The following is a 24162-nucleotide window of genomic DNA, read 5'->3' on the forward strand; positions in this document are numbered from 1 at the left end:
TGAGTAGTCTTTAGGGGAGAAGTACACTGGGGAGAAAAAAGAGGGAACTAGAGAGGGATAAGCCAGAAGACAATGCATACTTAAACTTTTAGAAATAGAAAATTAGAGACCATTTATTTATGCTTTCACACATGCCAAATCCTGCTAGACCAAAAGTATTACAGTCAAACTCTCTGTGTAACAAAACAAATATTCAAGTCTCAGGAAAGGATCAATTTAAAAAAAAACAACAAACAAATCCAGGTCAATGAAATTTGTTCTGTTATTATGTCATCTCTTCCTCCTTTCCATGGCATGATCAAATGACAAAAGAAAAACCAAGTTTCATGATACTTAGAAGGATAATAGCTACATGTGTAGTTTACAGGAAGCATGAACCATGACAACCAACCAATGGGATAGAAATGGGACAAACCAAAACATATACTACAGTGCTTCTCACGTATTTTCAGAACCCCCCCACACTGCCTTCATCAATGCTTCGTGTTTAATAGTTTTTAGTGCTAAACATCTGTGCTGTTTCTCCGACATAACATGGAAAGCGGGAGACTTCAGATGGATATATCAAAGCCACACCACCTCTTACATAGCAGACACTTGAAACCTTTGAGGTCACTGTTAATAATTTTCTGTGCATTCATTTATTTTGAATCAATTTCCATTAAATCAATTAAAACGCCAGCTGGCAAAATTTCATGTCATTGATCCAACAAGGTTCAGATTACTTGGGGGTATGTGGGGGCATCAGGAAATGCTAGGCTGGCATCTCTGCTTCATTATGTCATCAAATAGGGAGACAAATTTCTTATTGTCACAATATCTTGGGTATGCAGGAGGGGCTTAGCAAAAACATACACCTACCATTCCTAGCAGCCCAGAATAATGGGAAATGGAGGATGGAGAGTGAAAACTATGTGTGATAAGCAAGGCATTAAGTGAAACCTTTCATGTGAATAGTCTCAAGCAGTAATTTTTAAAAGTACACTGGTGTCAAGAGGTTTTTTGTAAAAGAAAAAATGTATCTTTGGAAGAACTGAGACTTAACAGCAGGCAGGTAGGGCAGCAAGAAAGAGCACTGGTTTTGGAAATGACTAGTTATCTCTCCCCCTGTGATGGTTAATTTTATGTGTCAACTTGACCAGGCCAGGGGGTACCCATATATTTGGTCAAACATTATTCTGAGTGTGTCTGGGATGGTGTCTTTGGATGAGATTAACATTTGAATAGGTAGAAGTAAAGCAGTTTGCTGTCTCCAATGTGGGTGGGCCTCATCCAATCAGTTGAATGTCTGAAAAGAACAACAAGGCTGATCCTCCCTCAAGTTAAAGGGGATCCTTTCTGCCCATTTTGAGTTAGGGCATGGGTTTTTCCCTGTCTTCGGGCTCTAACTGAAACACTGGCTCTTCTTGGATTTTTAGACTGCTGGTTTTTAAACTAGAATACCACTGGCTCTCCTATGACAACAAGACCCTGGGACTTCTCAGCCTCCACAACTATGAGAGCCAATTCCTTATAGTAAGCCTCTCTCTCCTCATATATGACTAAAATATTAAACATCTATCTCCTAATGGCTCTGTTTCTCTGGAGAACCCTAATATGTGCACTTTTAAATTGTGACCTTGAACAGGCACTGCAGCTCTCTGGGCCAAGTCTCTTTATCTATAGAATGGGGTTCATGATATCCATCTTACAAAATTATTGTGGGGACTAAATATAGAATTCAAAATGCCAAGTGTGCAAATAGGTGCACAATCAATATTAGCTCCAGGCTTCGCTTTTGTGATAAATTGAAGATTTGGTAACTTGTGCCCTTGTATGGAAATACAGTATCTGATGCTGATGTTAAATAGTAATGATTTTGAAACGGTTGCCAAACTTTATAAAACCTCGACGGTTTCAAATATGGATCCCTGAACTGTTCCTTGTGAGCTGAAGCAGCCACTTTGTTTTCTCTTCTCCCGCCTTCTATTTGTAGAGGAGGTCCTACCAGAACAGCTTTGACAGCGTCATCTTTAACCTGTCTTGCACAGGAAATGGTGGGAGTCTTGGCGTAAAGTACCTTCTTTACTGCCCTGTCGGACTGCCCAAGAGAACCCATCTCATTTTGCCGCAGGGAAATGGGAGAGATGGGATTTCAGTCACTGTCTCTTGGGAAGGATGGAGGGTGGGCCAGTTTCTTAGACCTTGAGGACATCACCTGCAAGGTTAGGTGGCTATGTAGGACGGGATCCACTCCATTGTGGGCTTTACTATGAGATGTTCTCATTTACCCCAAGAGCTGAAGACTTTCTCTGAGTTTACCTGGTCATTAAGCCCAAACGAGCTTTACTCATGCTGTGCCTGGTACACTGCACATGTGGAATCTGCAATGTGTTGGGTAATGGCCCTTAAGCTTTCATCTGCATAAACATCATGTGGGGGTAAAGCTGTGGAAAACCATACTGATGCCTGGACTGGAGAGCCTAATTCCACAAGCTCTGGAGGAAGGTCCAAGAATCTAGAGTTGTGAAGAAGCATGAAGAAAAGTCTGCCGCAGGGAACATGGATTTGGGGGAGGAGAATGTGGTGCAGAGAAGTGAGGGATGATCCTTTACAACCGTCTTCTTTACTGTTCCTCGATCTATCACCACGGGTTGTCTGGTCTCTTGAGTTGACCTCTCTCCACTCTCTCTTGCCACCACCCTCCTTCAGGCTGCCATCATCTCCTGCACAGATTAATGCAAGAGCTGCCTCACAGGAGTCCTGCCTCCAGTCTTGTCCCTCTTCAGGGCATGTGCTCATCTTTTGTTATACAAAGCTCATCAGGGTGGTCTCTGGTTCAAACCTTTTAGTGGCCCGCCACTGTCTCTAAATTACTTAGGAGAGCAAATACAGAGCGTGTTCACTTCACCCCGGCCCCTCTTAGTCTTGCCTCTCACCACCAGCTCCCCTCCCTCTCATGCTCTCCACCTTCTAACCAAATGAGCCTTCTGTCCAGCCTTCCACGTGTTTCTGGGATGCACCAAGCTTCCTCTTCAATGTTGGCAACAGAACAGAGGCTGTTGCCTCCAACTGGGACATTTTTTCTTTCCATAGTCTCAAAGCCGACCTGCCCTACTCCCCTGCTACATCTCCTGAGGGAGATTTTCCTGACCACTCAGAGTCAGGGAGGTCCCGGCTGCTTACAGCTCCCAAAGCATAAATAACATCCCCTTTTGGATCATTCACCATGCTACAAAAGATAATTTGTTTGGAAGTGTCTTCTCCATTGAAATGTAAAATCTGTACATCTGAGAACTATGTCTCTCTTGCTTACTGAATTTCACCAACACCCAGTAAAGTTCAGGCACTCAGTAAATACAGATTTTTTTTTTTTTTTTAAGTAAATATAAGTGTTACACCATGGTATGTCTCTCTGAGACTCATTTTGGCCATTTTATATATTTGTTTGATGACTAAATAGAAAATTAACACGCCCTAACTAAATAGCTGACTCAGTTCAGAGGTCACTGCCTCTTGTAATCTTTCCTAACATATTCTTTCTGGTTTGGATGCACTTCCTACACGATCCTTGAATTCTATGTTTACAACTCTGTTGTGTCTCTTTCACTTGACTTCCACATCAAGGATTATTGTATCCATCCCTGTATCCCTAACACACAGCATGGAGTGCTGGGTTCATGGTATACACTGAATGAATCGCCGTGTAATTGCTACTACATAAAGGGATGAAAAAAGGGATACTAATAATGAAGGGGTTATTTCAGAGAAGCAGAGAAGATTTTGACACATGGCTGGAGCACAAGGTTGGAGCAATCACAGTGTAGCCTACATGTGATGACTCCTGGAGATGGCAGGCAGAAACATGGATGCAATGAGAATCTTGAATATCTAAGCTCTGTAGAGTTTTGCTCTAGGCACTGAGAATTGGTGGTCCCAAAGAAAAGGCCATAGGAAAGCAGGCAATATATAATATTAGGGACAGAAATTCTAAAACATGCAGATGGTATATTTATCTGTTTCCTCTTGGAGAAGCCAAGGCAGCTCAGGGCATCCCTGAAATTGGCTTTGATTTTCTCTCCTCAGGTCCACATGCCATTGTCCTACTACAGCTGCCTTTTAAATGAAGCCCATAGGAGATTCGAACACCACAGAACCCAAATCTCAGGATTTAGCCTTCCCCTCAAGAAAGGAATCCAATGTTAGTTGTGGAAAACAAATGCCAATACAGTATCAGTTGTTCAAGATCCTTCAAATGCACAGTCAAACCACAAGGTGAAATAACAATGCAATCCCATGGCTATCTTGAATTGCTCAAACAAAAAACATCAAATGTATCTTTAACTTCACCCAGGACATTTATTTTTTATTTATTTATTTTTTTAAATTTTTTTAACGTTTATTTTTGAGACAGAGAGAGACAGAGCATGAACGGGGGAGGGTCAGAGAGAGAGGGTGACACAGAATCTGAAACAGGCTCCAGGCTCTGAGCTGTCAGCACAGAGCTCGACGCGGGGCTTGAACTAACTGACCACGAGATCGTGACCTGAGCCGAAGTCGGCCGCTTAACCGACTGAGCCACCCAGGTGCCCCTTCACCCAGGACATTTAAATGTCAATAGCAAAGAAGTCAATAGCAAAGAATTTTTAAGTTAGTGATTTCTGCAGAGGCAGACATAAATATTTGGAGTTTTGGGGGTTCCCTAATGGTTACTTTTCAGAATGCGAAAATGCCATAAAAAATGGAGTCATGCAGAAGTAGTGACAAATAATTCCTCATAGAACATGTCCAAATTAAATAATTACACTGGTTAGAGGGACCATCAATGCAGTCAGAACAGATATTTTTCTTTCTTTCTTAAAAAAATTTTTCTTGGGGCGCCTGGGTGGCGCAGTCGGTTAAGCGTCCGACTTCAGCCAGGTCACGATCTCGCGGTCCGTGAGTTCGAGCCCCGCGTCGGGCTCTGGGCTGATGGCTCGGAGCCTGGAGCCTGTTTCCGATTCTGTGTCTCCCTCTCTCTCTGCCCCTCCCCCGTTCATGCTCTGTCTCTCTCTGTCCCAAAAATAAATTAAAAACGTTGAAAAAAAAAAATTTTCTTAATGTTTATTTGTTTTTCACACACACACACACACACACACACACACACACACACACACACAGCATGGGCGGGAGAAGGGCAGAGAGAGAGGAAGACACAGAATCCAAAGCAGCCTCCAGGCTCTGAGCTGTCAGCATGGAGCCCGACACAGGACTCAAACTCATGAACTGTGAGATCATGACCTGAGCTGAAGTCGAATGCTTAACCAACTGAGCCACCCAGGCGCCCCCAGATATTTTTCTACCATGAAGAATGGAACAGATAAGAAGGGTCCATTTGAAGCCTCACTTCAAACACCAGCCATAATGGAGTCCCATGATGAAAATGAAACAGGGGTGGATGCTAACTAGAGTGTACACATCACAATGCTAACCCCTACTGACTCACTGATGTGTGAGCTCAACAATCCCCCAAAGAAGTCTATGTTTAGGCCTTTAAATATAAAGCTGTAACAGAGAGAATTTCTCTGAAAGCTCAAATACTTGATAAAATTAGAACTATTCCTGGCCATACAATTTGTATAACAGGGTATGGGGATTCTGAAATGTGTTGGGGGAAAAGCTCAAGAAGGTAGCAGATTGAGGAAATGCTATCTTGGAGGCAACTTAGAAGTGACATGTGGTTGGCAGGTCCTAATCAAATAACACTGGACGAGCAAGTGGTAATGAAAGACCCCAATTATAGAAGAATAATCTCCATGAAGTCTTAGAAGATTCCTGATCCAACATTCTCATCTACCGTGGGCCACTGGGCAATTCCTGGGTCTTAGGAGAAAAGGCTCAACTTATAGTTGCTTGACAGTATCTCTCACATTTAAAATTGAAAATAGTGGGCCAAAAGACTCAAGGAAGGAGTGGCTTATATATTTAAGAGCCCCTTGAAAAAGGTATATTTAAGAGCCATTGCCATCAAGTTTACTAGTCAAAATAATACAAAAAGATCACAAAGGAATAAAAGAGATTTTGTGCAATTTTGCTCGTGGAAGATTCAAAATAGCTTTGTAGCTACTATTTTTTTTTTATTATGAATCTGTAAAAAATTGACATTGTATTTACTTCTTTGAGAAGATTAAGTTGAGAATAGTAAATAAGAGAAAAGTAGAACAATTAATTTTAAATGAGTAAATATATGCAGAGGATCCACTCTCTGCTAAGTACCATGCTAGGCGGTAGGAGAGCAAAGGGAAATCAGAAGACCATGAAGTTGTCCATGTTCTATAGGGGAGATGGAGAGATCTCATGCTACCTTGCCTTTGTATAGGCTCCTCCTCTGCCTCATGCCAGCCCTTGGCCATCTACCAAAACTTGTATCTTGCAAGATCTAGTTCATGTATTATACCTTTGGCATGTCTTCCTTTACCCCACCTATTCCCAGGTGAGGCTAGGTTCCAGTTCCGTGGCATTACTACACATCTATGCATTTCTATAGGGGCATATACATCCTATCCTCATTGCTAGACTGAGTGTTCCTTTCTAACCCCAGTACCACAGAACCTGGTCCTCACTGGATGGAAGTACAAATGGATACTAAATGGATACTATGCAATAAAGACATTATTAGTATGAACAAAGTGCTTAGTAATGAAGAAGAGAGAATGATTGGTTCTGCCTGACAAATGAGGTAAGTCTTCTCAGAAGAGGTTGTATCTCATCAAGACTAGGTCCTTTCATGAGTTTTATTATACCATATTCATAACAACTCTGAAATAGGTCCTATTCCCATTTTTATAACTGAATATTCTTAATCTCTGACAAGTAACTTGCCCAAAGTTAATGCATCTATGAAATGCCCAGAATGGCTTTCTATGGAACGCTAAAAAGTTTAGATTTTATTCTATAGGCATTTGGGAGCCATCAAATGTTTTAAGGAGGGATATAATGTCATCAGAAATATATTACAATTAAGTCTGGCAATAGAAGCAGGAAGTTAATTAAAGGAGAACAAATGGGGCAGAGCAGAGACTAAAGATCAAGTAGCTAGTAGGTTATTCTTACGGCCTGGGAAGGAGCTAAAGAGGAATGGTTTAACACAGTGGCCAGCAGGGTCATGGGGTATGGAATGACTGGAAACCCATTTAACAGGCAGGAGTCAGAAGGTTTGGTCACTGATTATACGTGCATGGTGAGGGAAAAGGTGTAATCACAGGTCAGGTGACTCTGAACCTTCTACGATAGGTGATGGAATGAATAATGGCATTATTAAGCTTGAGAAGCAGCACAAGGGTTAAAATAGGCTGGGGAGATGGTCAGAAAGACAATGGAGTCTATTTTGGACATTTTAAATTTGAGATGTCAGTAGAATATTCAGAGTTCACCTTTTAGGGAGATTAAAGATCTGAAGTTTCATAGAGGTCTAAGATGTATTTGAGAGTCACTATGGAGCAAGGGATGGTTAAAAACAATGGCAGTGGACAACATTCTCCAGACAGCATGAATGATGAGAAGAGCTAAGAGGGTCTATTCTCCAGGCGGCATCAACATTCTGGAGTGATACAGGAAGGTGGCTTGCTATCAACCAGAGAAGGAGCCATTAGAAAAAGAGGAGAACCAAGGGAGTCATTATCACGCTCATGCAGACAGATGAGCACCAGGGAGTCAAGGCTCAATGTTGTACAATAATAAGGAAGAAAAGCTGAGTATGAAGACAACGGAATGTGAACACAGATTTGTAACACCAGTGGCACAACTAAATAAAAGACATGGAGAAGACTGGAAACCCAAATAGTGTAATTTGGAAGACCCTAGGAAAGGCCATCAGACATACCTGACATATGCATAAAAGGAAATCTGATTGGCTCAAGTTTTCTTTCCCAGAAGCTGGAAATATTGCTATAATTATGTTCCTCAGAACAAAGACAAAGAAAGCATTTCTTAATGACAATTGAGATGCTAAGAAAAATTTAGTCAAATGAAGCAGTGAACTGTACACATATTTGACCTTGACTTACTTTGAGACAATTTACTAGAAACTCTCAGGAAAACAGAGGCCTCTTACGATGGTGGTAACTCAAGGTAGGGCATTAGGTAAGACTTATACAAAGATGGAATGATTTTCAGAAAGCTTGTAACATTTTTGTATGTATTAAAGCCAGTCTCTAAGACTATTTTTCTTCTTTTATTACCTTAAGAATACTGGCCTGGCAGTTTCTTATGAAATTAGTCATATAATTACAATATGACCCAGCAATGCCATTTCTAGATACTTATTCAATGAAATGAAAACTCATGTTTATACAAAAACCTGTACATGTATGCTTGTAATAGTTTTATGAGTATTTACAAAACTGGAAGCCCAGATGTCCCTCACCTGGAGAATGTGGTATATACAACTGTGGGCTATCCATCCAATGGAATACTAGGCACTTAAAATGAATGAATGGAAGCACACCATAGCTTTGATAAGTCTCAGTGAATTATAGTATGTGAAAGAAGTCCGACTCTACGATTCCATTTATGACATTCTGGAAAAGGCAGAACTAAAGAGACAGAAAACAAAGCACTGGTTGCCAGAGGCTGGGGGTAATGAGAACTTTTATTTTATATCTTGATTGTGGTGGTGGTTATACAACTATATGCATTTGTCAAAAGCTGCAGAGCTATATACTAAAAATGGTGAATTTTACTGTATGTAAATTATACTTTAATTAAAAACAGTAAGAAAAAAAGAATACTGGTCTGGGAATTAGAACAGGGATCTAGTTTCAGTTATGCCACTAACCAGCTGTGTAACCACGAACTATGCTCTAATCCTCTTTGGGTCTTGGAGCCCAAAACTGTAAAATGAGATTGAAAAATTTTTCTCAAAGAGTCTATTGCTATGTTCTACAAAGACTTCCTTCTTTAAGCAATGTGGTGGACCAGATGGCCTATTTCAGATCAGATGGCCTACTTCAGTTGAAGTATCACTGCGGGGGTGACTGGACTAAAATACCCAATCTGTACACATGGTTCTGAAAAGTCTTCTTGGATTAGAAAGTAGTGTTTCTAATTTGTGTCGTTCCAAAAGATGAAGCTCTAGGAAAGTCCTCTGGTCATGCAATTCTTAACTAAAATTTAACACATATATTTGGACAATGTGGAAAAAGTCCTTTGGGAAATGCTAATGTTTAATGAGCTATAAGTGGCCCTGGTAAACAATCATGGTCTTCTTTTTTTCACTTTGTAGGCACTAGTTATAAAGGCATTTGAAGATGGTGGCATTTACTGTCTTCATCTGCTTTATCCTCCAGTCTGGATACTGGTTTCTACTGCCCGAAGTTACTCAACCCTCATCGTTGTGGTTACATTTTTACACTATCCAAGTATTTGTAGCCAAGGAAGACATTGAAAAGTGTTCCTGAGATTGAGGGAAGTATTTACAACTCAAAAGGGAAGACACTAAGAATAAATCATAATCTTGATAATGATGTTAAAAGTTTACATTTTTAACCCTGAAGAGCAGGAACCCACAATCTATGGCCCACCAACTATGTCTGTAATAATAAAGTTTTATTGGTATACTGCTATGCTCAATTCATTTAAGATTATCTGTGGTTGTTTTCACATGATGTAGTAGTTGTAATCGATACTGTATAGCCCTTAAAGACTAAAATGTTTACAGGTGGCCCTTTTCAGGAAGAAAAAACAATGTCTGCCAACCCATTTTCATAGAATATGTCATGAACTACGCTATATGGTTTCCACATAAAATTTCAGGACTCATCATAGCACCACCATGAAATAGGAGTTCTTATCGCCATTTGACAGATGAGAGGTACTGAAATGTAATGCATAAAAGTTTGCTGTTGACTCAGATAGACCTGTATAGTGCTTTTTTACTAGCTGTCTGACTTTGTCTGTCATGTAAATTCTTCATCCTCCATTTCCCCATATGTAAGTCGGGGCTAACAACAGTACTGTCAGGAGTTGACGTGACAATTAGCGCAGTGATTTGTATACAGTAAAATTTGAAACTCATTAGCCATATGAGAAAGTCAGCTTTCAGTATCCCTGGGGTGTTTTTCTTCCCACAAACACTGTCCATTATTAAAAAGCTAAGGATGCCCCTCATATGCTTGGTTATGAATTAATTTGATACCATGAACTGTTGCTATTACATAAGGAACGTTTCTCCTGTCTCTCATGAATCAAGAAGAGAATAATGATGTTTCCAGCCCAGTACTGCATTTCCCAAGAGATAACTGGAGGTGCCCTGACATGAGTGAGTTTTCTGCAGGAATGAACAAAGTCATAAGCCCACCAGACTGACATCCTGGCCACTCCATGGACAGGACACAGAAGACTAAAAGGCTGTATGGAGGAAGAAACCGCCTAAATGGGACCCAAGGGAACAACATTTAAAGCAGGGCCAAACATTGATTATGTTTCTTGCAAATGTCAGGTAGTTATAGGGCCACTGTGGATAAAAGAAGGAAAATCAGAGGCCAGTATTTCAGCTGAAGAACAGTTCTGGCTTTAGGTGATAAGCGGTTTTAAAAATTTTTGTCACGATTCAATGATGGTGTCTATTAACTGATATATTTACTATGAATCCCACACACGTTTAAAAAATACCTTAGAGTTTGTTTGTATTTGTCTTTGGGTCAGCATCCAGAAGGAGGAGAGTAAGAAAGAAGGAGGGTAGAAACTTCATATTCCCTGTGTTCAGATGACCCACAGTAACCAGCTAGAGCCCTCATAGTCCTTTTGAGACCGTCTTAGTCCTAAAACGGTTACATGGCTCCTGACCAACTGTGTGTATAGAATCAATAGCTTAAGCCAGTTTTAAAACAGCCATCAAAAAGTTGGAAAAGTAGGCTTAATTATCCACTGTTTCCTTTAGAAACATGTTCAGGGATTTCTAAAAGTTATGTAGCATTCTATAATCTTTGTTTGTACTTATCCAGCATATTATTTCTTACTGATTAATATTTGCAGAGATAAAGAATCAAATATTCAATACTGAACCACGTATCATTCTTATGGTGAATTTCCATACAATATGTATGTTATGCCAGTCAGATAACTTGGGTGGAATAGTGTTCCAATTTTTATTATAGCCAACATAGACCCCAAATATTTTAAGCCTACCCCAGCTGTCTTTAGAACTTCTATTATCAGTGATTAAAAACAACTTGTCAATTTTTTTTTGTTTTGTGTTTTTCAAAAAGAAACCATCATTTCACTAAGGCTATAGATTTTCTAAAGTCTGCCTGGCATGAAATGAGTCTGAACATTAACATGTAAAGGACAAGCAATAAAAAAGGTAATATGAGTGCAGACAAAATATCGAAGAGCTGGAGAACGTGATCTCTCCTAAAAGGAGTGGAATGAGAGAATGCAAAAGGCACAGCTTTTCAAAGCTAAAGAAAGTGACAAGAACTGAATTGAAAAGGCTGAACTTAGCATTACCTTCCCAGAACACAAACATATATTTAGCTTAATAGACTTGAGTAGTATCTCAGGAAAAATCTTATATATTATGCATCTAGGGCAATGAAAGCTGTAGAAAATGATTTTGCAAAGCAAACACACTGCAGGCTGACAGTAGCAGAGGGGAAAAAAAAAGAGTCCAAGGCACATGGGAGGAGTTTAGGTCTCATTTTCTACATATCATCACAGGAGGAAAACAAAAGAGAAGAGGAAGCCTGACGCTGAACAGAACCTGGCAGAACGATACACGTGATTGAAGTTTAAAAATGTGCATGTGTTTTCTGATTATAACCATAATACAGATTCAAACTAGAAAACTTGGAAAATATATTAAAAAAAATAAAATCACCCACGATCCCACCACCTACAGAGAACCATTATCAAAATATTGGCACATTCACTGGCATCCCTTTTTCTGTGTACAATAAAAATATGTTCTTTCTAAGAAATTTGGTTCATATTGTAAATACGAAATTTTTACATGGTCTTCCCCCCCCCGCCACTTCCTACTACTTCTTGAGCACTTCCCCATGTTGTCAAATATTTTGTGAAGATTTCATTCTAATGACTGCATTGTATTTTATCTCATGAGTTTCAGCAGACTTACTTGTTTCTTTCCATATTGCTGAAGCTCTAGGCTGTTCATAATTTTTCAGTTTTATAAATAGCACTGGGGATGGACTTTCTTGTAATAAATCTCTGAATCTCTATTTACTTCTTCAAAGAAACCAAAAAGTATATCAGGATGTCAGATTCAGATTTAAATCACTCAGTGTACTTGTACCTATAAATTTACCACTGGATACCTCTGGAGACAAATGCGAATAATGCGTATCAAATAAACACACTGTTTTCGTATCACTCAAAGTCTGTATTCATCCTTGAAGAGCGGTCATCTTCAGGCAGTACATCGCTTTCTCTAGGCAAATGGTCTATTACTGGGTTATAATCTAAATGCAATAACACGAAAGTTGGCTGACCCAGATTTCTCCAATATCAGTATGCATGCAATTACAATATTCTACAGATTGAAAAATACCCCAGGCTCTCAAAAACACATATTTTATCATCCTTTCACAACGATGTATAATGGACATTAAAATAAATAAAGGGTTATAGCCAGTGGACATTGATAGCAACCAAATCTTATGTAGACACGCAAATTACATACAGCATTAACTTAAAACTTTTCTTCAAATTCTAGCTTTATTCTGTCACTTGAGTCCTCTCCAGTGTTCCCAATATATTGAATTTATTAATGATCCTTATTTAGAATTACATGGTCATAATATCCCAGGCTTAAATTCTCTACAGTCTATTTTTAAAAAGTGATTCTACCGGGGCGCCTGGGCAGCTTAGTCAGTTAAGTGTCTGACTTCGGCTCACGTCGTGATCTTATAGTTCGTGAGTTCGAGCCCCACGTTGGGCTCCGGGCTGACAGCTTAGAGCCTGGAGCTTGCTTTGGATTCTGTGTCTCCCTCTCTCTCTGCCCCTCCCCTGCTCATGCTCTGTCTCTCTCTCTCTGTCTCTCAAAAATAAATAAACATTAAAAATTTTTTAAGTGATTCTATTTTCAGGATGCCAAATAGCATTCTCAAAAATCTCTAAAGAGTGTATGTGTTCATACGTGTATATATACACAGACACATACCTTTAAAATGTTTTCCTCCCATTAGTTAGTGAAAAGCAAAGTAACATGAAACATAACAAAAATCCTACTTGTATCATGATCGTATGAACTATGGAATCACGCAAATTCCAAGGCCCCCTCAGAACTGGTAGTCAGACTAAGAGAGCTTGGGCTGCACTGTACAACTCTAGGGGGTGCAACTGTATCTGTATCTCTAGGTTGTGCAGGGCACATCCCATACAGCTATATGTGATGTCCTTGAAACTAGGTCACGAGATATTTCCATTTGCTCATTATTTGTTTGTGCATCCTTCCCCCAGTGACCTATGAAAAAGAGAAGTTTCCCTATGAAAAGGAGGGAAGTGGCCTTTACATCTATATCCTTTTTTTTTTTTTTTTTAAATAAAAGCAATTCTGCAAAAAAACAATAGTTTCTCTCTGGCTCCCCTTTGTCATGATGGGAATGGTTTCTTTCTTCCCATCTTCCCCTTATATCCACCCACGAGGCAGCAGCGGGGTACCTTGTGTGAGTAACTGTAGGTTTCTGACTTCTTCTCGCACCTTCAGCTGGAGCACCTGTTGTAAGATGTGCTGCCGGAGGTTTTCCTGGGCAATCCCCATTCGCTCAAGCTTTTTGTCAGTGAGTCTCAGCAGGGCTCGCCCTGCAGGGTTTCAAGAAATAAAAGAAAAAGCAAATGAACAATGGCTGGAAAGGATTTCCATCTTCGTTTTGGCTAACCCTGCCATAATAGTAGTTTCCTTCCAAACAGATAATTTAGAAGAGAGGGTCCTCGATTATTCTTACTGACAAGAAGAATTGATAATCCAGATAAAGAAAACACACAAATTTAAAAAAAAGAACCCCAATTTTCATCTAATTTTGGCAATCCTCAACTGAAAACACACTGAGTTAAATAAAATCGCAAAATTTTAACCTGGGTATTTTGGACACAGATTGCAGGTTTCCATAGAAACAACGCACTTCGTCGGGTGATGGGTCCTGCCTGAGGCTGGCCCACAGGAGCCCAGCGGAAGACCTGGATGCTGTATGTGTGGTTATAGAGAAACTCCACCAATGTTTCACCCGGGTTACAATAATGTTTCTGTGAAACATGCATTTAAAGTTCCAGTTTTAATCTGTAGGCAGTCACCTGCAGGCATTGCAGCCCTCGTGCTGGGCTAGAGATCCATCTCCAGCTGGTGGGAGCTAAAGCTTAATCCCAATCTCTGGCCCAAGGCAAGGGCTGCAGCAGCCTGATGGGTGAGGGAAGCAGGGTGAGTGAGGGCATCTAAAGATTGCAAAACCAGGAGCCCCCGGGTGGAAGAGCCTGCAGTGTGCAGACACCCGGGGTCCTGGGCAGCCTGGCCTGGTTTCCTTCCAACCCCTCTTTCCCCAGGAGGTCTGCCTGGTCTTCCGCTTCCCAAGCACTCCCTCGTCGTACCTGCACACCTTTCTCATTTCAACTGAGGGAGAGTCAACTACTTGTGATCAATGGTCTATCTTTGGGTGTATTATCATATGCACTTCAGAAAATAAGTTCTCTACCTCCTCAGAGTAGAAACCCCACAGCCACAAGGTGGGGTTCACAGACATTTTCATCAGAGAAATAGGGAAGTGTATGTGGCCTGGGACAAGAGAGACAGGCAAATGGAAAGAACCAGGTAGGAACAATCTATTTCGTTTGCTCTTTTTACCTCCCTTTAGCCCTTGCTAAATGCATCAGGTGGGATGTTAGGTAACATGTTACAGTAACAAATGATCCCCAAATATCAGTGGCTGCAATACGGTTTACTTCCTGTTTAGTGTGCACATCAAATGCAAGTCCGTCCACCTTGAACGTTGATTATTGTAGCAAAGGGAAAAGAGAAGATATTAAAAGGTCTCATAGCATCAACAAAAGGCTCAGCCTAGAGGTCATTTACAAATCATAGGCTGGAACTAATCCCATGAACTTTCCCACCCACACAGGTTCACACATGGCTTCTGGCATGTGTCAGGAAACGGAGAGAAATATTTGATGAGCGGCACTGATAAGAACTACACCAAGACAGACGTGGCTTTGGACCAGTGCCTGGCAAGAAAGTGAGTGCAGTGAGCTGTGGTGTTCTGAAGCTTCAGTAAAATCGACGTTGGGGCGCCTGGGTGGCACAGTCGGTTAAGCGTCCGACTTCAGCCAGGTCACGATCTCGCGGTCCGTGAGTTCGAGCCCCGCGTCAGGCTCTGGGCTGATGGCTCGGAGCCTGGAGCCTGTTTCCGATTCTGTGTCTCCCTCTCTCTCTGCCCCTCCCCCGTTCATGCTCTGTTTCTCTCTGTCCCAAAAATAAATAAAAAACGTTGGAAAAAAAAAATTAAAAAAAAAAAAATCGACGTGTGGAAGAGGAAGGAGAGGCAAGGGGAAAGGAATCCGAGGTAGCTACACTGAGGCTTGGTAACACCAGGCAGCTCGTGGTGGCCATGAGAAAGGAAACGAAGAGCATACACAGACTCAAGTAGTTCTGGTAGTCTCCTGTGATAGAATAACGCCCTCCCCTCCCAAGATGTCCATGTCTTCACCTCTGGGACCCGTGAATTTGTTACCTTATGTGACAAAAGGGACTTTGTAGGTGTGATTATGGTAAGGGTCTCAAGACGGGAGATTATCTGGCATTAGTAGGTGAGTCCTATCTAATGACACAGGTATTTATAAGTGAAAGAGACAGGAGCGTCATAGACAGAGTTGTGATAATGAAGGCAGAAGTCAGAGTGAGGTAGCCGCAAGTCAAGGAATTCATGCTTCTAGAAGCTGTAAAAGACAAGGACATGGATTCTCTCTCATATTCACCATGAGGAAGCATCTCTACCAAAACTGTGATTTTTCCGTAAGACTCATTTTGGACTTCTAAGCTCTAAAACTGGAACACAGTAAACTTGTGTGGCTTTATACCACGAAGTTCGTGGTCATTTGTTAGAGCAACAACTGGTCTTTTGACTGAAATTTAACATATTTTTAAGAAATCAACCAATGGATTCAGATTCCCTTTCCTAATTTCTGGGCAGTGACATACTAAAAGGTAGAGAACTAAGGGGGTGGTGAGCCCAAGTCCCAGGCTTCCAGGACAGCCCTGCCATCAAATGCTCTCCTCACTGTCAGACCTTGGTCCTGAAGTTCCATTAGAAAACTACAGAATGGGATCTGGCAGCCTTTATGTGGATAACCCACTTCCAAATAAGACCTCCAACTCTCTATACGTGTTCTCAACTTACAAATAGTGTATAGGAAAAAAAATCCCTGAAGTTCAGATGATCTAAATCCTTCTCAACATCTCACGTAGATCACCCATCCTTATTTCTGTTCCTTTCAGCAATTAACTGAGCTGTGGCTTCACAAGCTGTGACATTCAGGAGCCAGCTCCGCTGAGGCAATGGTAACACACACGGGGGTTCGGTCACGGTAAGTCGGCTGGTCTGCCACTAGAGCACAGTGCAGTAAGTCAGAGTGAGGATTTTGTTCCAGTGTGCATAGCTCAGCTTCTCTCTTTGGTGGCCCCCCGAGGACCTGTAGCCTCAGCCTTTCCAGTAATGTACCTGACTGGTCAAAGTGTAGCTAAAAGCCCTATCAGAATGTTATCTCCTACTCGGGTGGGTTAACAGCCTCAGCTCTGAAAACGCAAGTTACAAAATTCCAATAGCTATAAAAATCTGTGCATTGAAGACTTTGTGGTACAAACAATAGTGCCTATCAACACATCACATGTTAAATACTCAGCTGTTCAAACGGTTTTATCCAAATCCTGAGGAAATAGATGTTATTATTTCCATCTTGTAGGAAGGAAAATTGAGAAGTTGATAAAAAAAAAAAAAAAAAAAACCACAAGAGCTTTTCCGAATTCCTCCTACTATACCTTCAGTTGTGCTTTCTCTTCTTTGGGAGGAAACCAAAAGGCTTAGATCACAAGAAGGGAGATTATGGGGAAATTGTATAGAAGAATTTACTGATAAAACAACTTTTAAAACAGATCATGAATCTCACGGTCTGTGAGTTCGAGCCCCGCGTCGGACTCTGTGCTGACAGCTCAGAGCCTGGAGCCTGTTTCGGATTCTGTGTCTCCCTCTCTCTCTGCCCCTCCCCTGTTCACGCTCTGTCTCTCTCTGTCTCAAAAATAAATAAACGTTAAAAAAAAAATTAAAAAAAAAAAACAGATCATGATCTGTACGCTGAGGATGTTATGAACAAAATCTGACTCACTGTCTTTCTTGGATGGAAGGTCCACGGTTCTGAAAAATCTGCCCAATAATTAGATCATTTTCAGCAGGAAAAGTCCCATTAACTGCCTGTCCCACCACCTGACTACAAAATAGTGACCACAAAATAGTATCCAAATAAAAGTGGATCTGCTTCTGATGCTGGTGTCAGGAAAGTGTTAAGTCGTCAATCAACAACCACATTTTATTTTTGCAACGTATATTGTCACTTTTTGTTGCTTAGCATTAATATCCAATTGTTAATTCAACACTTACTGAGCACCCACTATGTCCCTGTCACTTTGTTATTCACTTTGAGTATAATGAACAGGACAGACAGGGCCAATCTTGGTGCCTTCAGAATAGCAAGGCAGGCAGTAAATGATAAATGTTTACACGTATGTGAGAAGTCCTAAGAAAGAACAAATAGGAGATCACAGAACTGGGTGACCTAACTTGGTCCAGGAAGCAGTCTTTGAGTAAAGAATATTTAACCTAGGACTTTGGGAGTGAGTAAGCGTTAGTCAGACCAAGACCATTGGATAAAGCAAAGATTTTTTAAGAAGTCCAGCAACCCAGGGATGAAAAGGGATACCACTATTGCAGACAGAGAACGTGCAGACAGAGGCGTGCTGTTATGGCTTTTACATTCCCCGCCTTTTCTCCCGAGAGTGTGTTGGGCACCTTGCTCTGCAGTCAGTTGTCTAGACGGAGGAGGAATCGAGAAAAATCAATTCAGTATCAAAAGAGGAACACCAACTAAATGTCCTGATACTCCAAACCGGTTATAAATGGTATTTCATTAATGCAGGCTGCTAGGTTCTTAGAGTTGGAAAAGACTTAAAGCCCTTCACACTGATCATATGCTGACCTTTTACTTCTTTCCTTTATTAAGCATTTATTGAGCACCACTGTATGCCTGACATTATTCTGGGTACTGAGGCTGTGGAGAGGAGCAGTATCTTCTGTCTTCATGGAGCTTACCATTTAGTGTGAGAGGCAGACAATTTACAAATGAACTGACATGCAGGGACCCCTACTGGAAGGATGGCACTTCGTAGTTTGGGTGGAGAGGCAAGACCTCCCTCAAGAGGTGACAGTGGAGCATCCAGAAGTGTCAAAGCAATCAGAGGAATGGCAGGAAGGCTAGCGTCACTAGGGCAGAGTAGATGAGAGAAAAATAAGAAATGAGGCCTGAAAGAAGGCAGGTGTCAGATCACACAGGGTCTCCTAGGCCTTGGTGAGGACTTTGGATTTTATTCTGAATATGGGAAATTTTGAGCAAGGGATGACGTGGGTGGGATCTCATGTACTGAATTCCTCTGGTCACGATGTGGAGAACGGACTGGGGGTGTGGAGGGGGGGAGGTAAGGAAGAGTGGGAAGAGTGAGCACACTGCCATGGTAGTCAAACCATGAGGTGCTGGTGCCTTGGACGAGGGTGGAGGAGAAGAAGTCATAAGTAGTAGAATTCTGAACTGTGACACCTAGAAGCGGGGTGTGAGCAAAAGGCAGACCTCAAAGATGATGCAGGTTTTCAGTGTGAGATGGGAGGGGGGCACCATTTCAGCACAGGAAGTTGAGTCACTACTTGGAGAGAGGTGTGTTAGAGGCAAAGGAAATCATGGTAGTGTCAGTGCTATTTTCTTCTCTTGAAGTCATCTGGGATATAGAGAAGTGATGAAAAGAACAGAATGAAACAAAGGAGGATGATTAGAATACTCTTCCTTCTTCCCTGTAGTGCTTTCAATCCTTCAACATTCTTCTCCGATCCCAAATCTCTGAGCTGACTGGGGCAAGGTGCGCATGAGCACATCCCAGTGGAATTTAGAGAAACACGAGAAACCCATTATGACCCAAGTTCTGTACTGCTTGACCCCCAACAATGGTTTCAGTGCTAAAAATGTTACCTAGGACCCTCTGCAGAAGCTCAAGCCAGGGAATATTCAATGAGAAAGTTCACCCAGCAGAAACGTGGATCTGATGCCCTGCTAACGGGCCTGGAAAATTAGTACTTTGCTGCAATGTAAGCTTTAGCATATACGTGAAAGCTTTATCAAGCGTGGCCCACCACAATGCCAGCTCCATAAGAGTCAGTATCTTTGCCGTCAGCTTCCCTACTGTCACTTACTCCCTATGGCTACATGCAATGCTCAAGAAATATTTATTGAATGAATACATTTAGTTCTACTAAATGAATGTTCTCTTCTTTACTCACATACTGATGATCTCAAGGTCATTAAATTACTATCTTTTCTGATGAAGAGACTTGGCTGGAAACTGACTCCCAGGACGATGTGAAACTGAAAATAGCAGAGGGTGGAGGCTGTATTGTGTTGGTGGTGACCGCAGATGCCAAGTAAAAAGGAATAGGGAACTTGACGCTAAATGAGTACTTTGCTTTCCTGCGGGTTTAAAGAAAAGACAAGTGTCTTGTGCTTCTTTTCAACAGGCACCAAGTGGGACTGTAAGCCTCGATGGGCAGATAGGCAGCAAGAATGGATGACAGGTCATGGACACAGAGAGCAGTGTACTCATTTCCTATAGTCGCTGTAACAGACTGCAAACGGGGGAATTTAACACAGCAGAAATGTATTTCCACGTAGCTCTGGAAGCCAGAAGTCCAGCATCCATTTCCCTGGGCTGAAATCAAAGTGTCAGCAGGGTTACACTCCCCTTGGAAGCTGAAAGGGACAATTGGTTCTTGAAACTTCTAGCTTTTGCTGGCTTCCAGCATCCCTTTGCTGGTGGCCATGTCACTCTAATCTGTCTGTATCTTCACATTACGTTCTTCTCCGTGTGTGTCCTTTCACTCTGCTTCTCTCTAGTAAGCATGCTTGTGATTTGATTTAGGGTCCACTAAAATAATCCTGGATAATCTCTTCATGTGAAGACCACATGTTTGGGGACTATTTCTTTATAAGGTAAGCATTTACCAGTTCCAGGGATCAGGACTTCCTACCTCTGGGTGGCCATCATTCACTCTACCATAAGCAGGAAGGAATATTTGAGACTTTGGAAGATGGCACGAAATTTATCGTGTTCCTCATAGAAAATTGAGGCTCAGAGGGGGAACTGACGAAAGCCACACAGGAAAAGGGGGGAAGGCAGGTCTGGATACGTGTCTCTGACCTTTAGGCCCAATCTGGTCTTTGGTCCCTAGTTCAGGTGTCTCCTACCTTCTGCTCAGAGAACTGTAACAGAAGCCCTGTCACACCTATTCAAGATGGACGATTATATGCCAGAGGGCACAAGTGGAAATTTCTGGGTAAGCTGCCAGGAGCACAAAGGATGTGGCTTCAGGCCCTACCCTACTGGGAAGTCTCAGTGCCACTGTAAGTGGGTGGGGACTGCCCATTTTCCCAGAGAAGAGGCTGTCCTACAGGGCCTCCTTTCTGCTAGAAATAGAGGTCACTTACAGCTCCCCAGAGAAAGGGTCATTTGTGCCCTGCGTTAGCTCCAAACTTGCTCTCAGGTAAAGTCCCCTATCAAGCATCAGGTAGATGTCCCTAGCCCTACCCCACTCCTGGCTGGTCAAGAGCAACCAGTGATGGTTGCTGGACACAGAGCCAGCATCCCACAGCCTGGATCCTTGAATCTCCATCTCACCATCATTTCAAAGTTGGGATATCTGGAACAAAGAAAGACAGAGAGAGCTATAATGGCAACAGCATGGAACTGGGAGCTAAAAGGTATAAATGCCTAAGCAAGCATTATTTGGGTCTTAGTTTTCTCATGTCTGTAATGGGGATGAAAATGACACTATTTCATAGTGTCTGAGCATCAAATGACATATACATGTCCTTTGCAAACATGAACACTAAGCTCATGCAATAAAGGTCCTATAATTCTTTGGCTGGCTGAGAATGCTTCCTCCTCTTCATAGCAATGATCATGAGAGTAAACATTTACTGAACAGTTGTTAGGAGTTTTAAACACTGTCCTGGGAGTTTTACATGGATTACCTCACTTTCAACAGTTCTCTGAAGATACTACTATTGTCTAGACCTGATTAAGAGCAACTATACCCAGCTGGAGGTCACATACCTACTAAGCTGCAGATGTGAGATACTAATATACATAATGGCCATGCTCTTAACCACCCTCTAACCTGCCACCCAAGAATTCTTCAAACAGACCTTATGTGTCCCCCAAACCCATTTCTGCCAGTTCTTGTGTAGAGAGCACCAGTAGGGCAGGCAAGAGACTAAGGAGCAGAAAAAGGTCATCATCTCTGATGCCTTAAAGCCAGAGAGTGCAAACACTGGTATAACTTCATGATACTCAAGGCTGTGATGGCCTTCACTTGGTGGAGTATCACAGGGGGCTGAGTGGTCTTTGAGAGTAGCCTTTAAACAGATTCATCCTCTCCACCATACAGACTATCTACATAGTCTGTACCATAGTCTGTACAAGAACTGAACATATTATGTCACTAGGAGGTAGGCTGAAGAAAAGACGATGATTTCCCCATGGAGGGACAAACACAAGCTCTTTAAGAACCTACTGGAAGGGCGCCTAACTTAGCTGGGGTCCTTGAACAACAACCAAAACCCCCACAAAAGCCAAGGGGATGAGTAGGAGGGAGAAGGGCATTCAAGACACCGGGAACAGCATAGACTAAGACAGGGATCTGAGAACCAAAAGGTGCATTTAGGGAACTCCAAGAAACTTGATATTGTTGCATGTGAAGCTTGAGGCAAGAAACACATCATGAGGGGTCTTATATGCCATTTCATGATGTCTACCCTATAGATGAGTCAGGCTTTTTCTTTCTCTGTCCACCCCAAAGCAGCACTTAAGGGATGATGTTCATAGTTGTAAAACATTCCCATTTATAGGACTAATATAAATACCTCATTTTTGCCTACATTGTACCCCTGCCAATTTCTGGTAAAAGAATCTCTTTTGACTTTTGGGAACTGGTCCTTCTCACCCCACGGGCCTTTAAATAATTAAAAAAAAAAAAAAAAAATCCCGGCAGTACTTTCCACATCTACAGTACTATATAATGTTCCTGCTTATTCTGTTTATTTTTCATTTTCTGATTCCCTTCCACCTCCTCCCATAATGTAAGATCCAGAAGATCAGGGCTTCATGGATGTCTCCAAGCACCTCGCTAGAGCCAAACTCAAAGTCGGCACTAAATAAATATTGGTGAAAGTAATACTGGTTCTAGTAATGTGCACTAGAATTCATCAGAATTGCTAAAATTCACTAGAATTTCCATGGTTTCTAAGAGAGAAGTCTCTTTCTTTCTTAGATCATGTCCCAAGGGACAACATAAGCCTAGATTTGCTGTTGGTGGCTACCTTTGCCAACATACAGAGAGAAATTGCTAGAGAATTAAGCCAACGGAGGGAGCAGAGCTGAGAGAAAAACAAAAAAAGAATGAGAAAGGAAGATAACAATATGAGATTTCCTGAATACAGCCTTGCCTGAAGTCAGATACCCCTGGGTTTCTCATATATGTAAGTCAATATTGGGGTGGGAGAGGTTAGCAAGTTGAGCTCATTTATACCATTTGCACCCAAAGGAATCTTGACTTACAGATAAAAGCTCATGTGTAATGCATGGTTGAGTCCCTACTCGGTCCCTCTTATGTCCATGTCAAGAAAGCCCATGATGGTGTAGGCCAGTAGGGATGATTTGAACTTATTCTACAATAATTGGCTTTCAAAAGTTAATCACTGGCAAATTCTGCTATCTTTATTCCTCACAAATTGTTTGGAATGCACCTTAAATCTGACTGCATACTTCTATTTGATGCACCAGCAAACTCCTTATCCAATTTGTGACCAGAGGTCACAAACTCAAATGTTGTCAGATGTGTGAAGAGAACGACTCTAAGGGACAACAGGGATTAGGTGGACCATAGCCTATTGGACACCGGTTTTTTAATTTTCTAAAATGAGCAATTCCAACCCATTTTTGCTCTGCTAGAATACAGGCTAAGTGTTGCTTCTTCTACTATTTTTAAATTGACAACAACTGAAAATCTGGAAGTTTTATGAATCCTCCCAATTTAATATTTGCCCATTATTTTCCCATACTATGAGAGCCAAACAATTCATGTATATGGGTCGTATTCAGCTCACAAGTTGCCACTTGCAACATCTGACTTTTAACCTTCCCTCCCCCACATCCCTCCCACTCGCAATGGAAAGTAATTCAGGCAACCTCACCTTCAGAGTTTCAGCAGACTTTAGGAACAGACTCCAAGTTTTGAGATTCCATTCTCTACAGCCTATTCTAATTTAACAGCTACTGAGTCCAAAGGTAGTTGAAGACTAGTCTGAACTGGCCCCTCCAGTTTTTATAACCTGGATGTGCCTTGCAAATCCATCTTCTTAAGTAGCCCCCACCCCAGTGCTTGATTTCCTAAAGGTGACTGCGAATCACCAATACCAGAGCTAACAAGGACTCTGAGGTCAGCCAAACTATTGCCTCATTTGCTGGCAAGAACGTGTGCAAAACCTTCCAAGACCAATAAATCTCTTCTCACTTCTACCTGAGAGCACAGCCCACTGCCAAGCCTGGTCACTCACTTGGTTACATTAAGAATGATTAGCCATTAATTGAAGGCCTCTTCTCTGTGCTTAAGAGAAGGATTGATGGACATTTATTTCCATTGTAGTACTGTAAGTAATTTACCATACTGATGGGAACTGTACATTTTTTTGTTTTGTTTTTTAAACCAGTCTGGGATAAACAGACTGTTTTAGACAAACTAGTTTTTTGGTTGAATATATTCACGTACTTATGATGCTAATGGGAAGAAACTGGGATAATGTTGTTTCCCATCTGAAATATAAACTCAGAAA

General features: G+C 41.5%; 1 protein-coding gene and 1 long non-coding RNA gene across 7 annotated transcripts in view; one reads left to right on the forward strand and one right to left on the reverse strand.

The window, feature by feature from the left end:
- The window catches only part of SAMD12 (sterile alpha motif domain containing 12), a 382200-nt gene that overhangs the window by 147949 nt on the left and 210089 nt on the right, over window positions 1-24162 (reverse strand). For 4 of the 6 annotated variants that reach the window (XM_019459978.2, XM_019459977.2, XM_053896125.1 and 1 more), the window contains exon 4: window positions 13639-13779. The exons of 1 other annotated variant lie outside the window; for it this stretch is intronic. In XM_019459978.2, the coding sequence (XP_019315523.1) occupies window positions 13639-13779 (141 nt within the window). Of the gene's footprint in view, window positions 1-13638; window positions 13780-24162 lie in introns of those variants that run through there. One more of the 6 variants, XM_053896129.1, reaches the window with a different exon arrangement.
- On the forward strand, window positions 1419-9575 carry LOC109273232 (uncharacterized). The gene is made up of 3 exons (XR_002082933.2): window positions 1419-1515; window positions 6560-6697; window positions 9242-9575. It is a non-coding gene; the product is annotated as an uncharacterized LOC109273232 (long non-coding RNA).

The sequence above is a fragment of the Panthera pardus genome, unplaced genomic scaffold, assembly GCF_024362965.1.
Source record: "Panthera pardus isolate Hobbes unplaced genomic scaffold, ASM2436296v1 HiC_scaffold_7, whole genome shotgun sequence".
Classification (NCBI taxonomy): Eukaryota; Metazoa; Chordata; class Mammalia; order Carnivora; family Felidae; genus Panthera; species Panthera pardus.